This window comes from Priapulus caudatus, unplaced genomic scaffold (genome assembly GCF_000485595.1).
Source record: "Priapulus caudatus unplaced genomic scaffold, Priapulus_caudatus-5.0.1 Scaffold160, whole genome shotgun sequence".
NCBI classification, from domain to species: Eukaryota; Metazoa; Priapulida; class Priapulimorpha; order Priapulimorphida; family Priapulidae; genus Priapulus; species Priapulus caudatus.
The window spans coordinates 492,154-493,082 of record NW_014577221.1 but is presented as its reverse complement, the minus strand read 5'-3'; the positions used below and the strand labels follow the sequence as shown (position 1 = coordinate 493,082).

General features: G+C 55.8%; 1 protein-coding gene across 1 annotated transcript in view; it reads right to left on the bottom strand.

Annotated features, from left to right (window-relative positions):
* Positions 1-50: 50 nt before the first annotated feature.
* The window catches only part of LOC106806434 (glycine-rich cell wall structural protein 1.8-like), a gene marked incomplete at its 3' end in the record, with an annotated part of 6,921 nt that continues 6,042 nt past the window's right edge, over positions 51-929 (bottom strand). The window contains exons 4-5 of the mRNA XM_014808363.1: positions 698-733; positions 51-422 (exon numbers count right to left, since the gene is read on the bottom strand). Of these exons, the coding sequence (XP_014663849.1) occupies positions 51-422; positions 698-733 (408 nt within the window). The remainder of the gene's footprint in view (positions 423-697; positions 734-929) is intronic.

The window sequence follows — 929 nt, the reverse complement described above, 5'->3', positions numbered from 1 at the left end:
TTAATTCTGCCGAGGCCGCCGACGAGAGCGCCTCCGCGTCTTCCGCCCACGTTAATTCTGCCGAGGCCGCCGACGAGAGCGCCTCCGCGTCTTCCGCCGAGGCCGCCGACGAGACCGCCTCCGTAGCCGCCTCCGTAGCCGCCTCCGTATCCGAGGCTACGTCCGTATCCGAGACCGCGTCCGAGACCGCGTCCGAGACCGCGTCCGAGACCGCGTCCGAGACCGCCTCCGTAGCCGCCTCCGTAGCTGCCTCCGACGGCTCCGTAGCCGCCACCGTATCCGCCGTATCCGCCTCCGTATCCGCCTCCGGATCCACCGCCGTATCCGAGGTTGCCACCGTAGCCTAGGTTGCTGGCTCCGTAGCCGAGGTGGGTTGCGGCGCCGTTGCTGCCGGCATAGTTTTCGCACGCGACGAACGCGACCTGCGCATTAAAACGATCATTGTTAGAGTGCCGCCACGTCGGCATGTTACGATCTTGCAGCTACTGAGAGCAGAACCGTCGGTGCATCTAGCCGTAGGAGGCGGGCAAAATTTTCAAGATATAAATCCCATGTAGGATTGCGTTAGGCTGAAGTTTATAATTTTTGTCAGCGTAATCTGCAATTGTTTCTGTAGATTGTGTCCTATCATTTATTAGAATTATTTTCGGGGGACTAACAACATTCGCCGTAAACGATCGCTGAACGTTATACTCACGCAAGATAAGACGATCAAGAGCTTCATGTTGGACACCTGAAACACAGAACAATAAACGCCGATGATGACAACGAGCTAACAGTCGCGCAGGTGCGAAACACCCTAGTTATCACCGTCACACAGGTATGAACGACGAGTTGTCAGACATACAGGTATGACCAACAAGTTGTCCGTCGTACAGGTATGAACAACGAGTTGTCATGCATACAGGTATGAACAACGAGTTGTCATG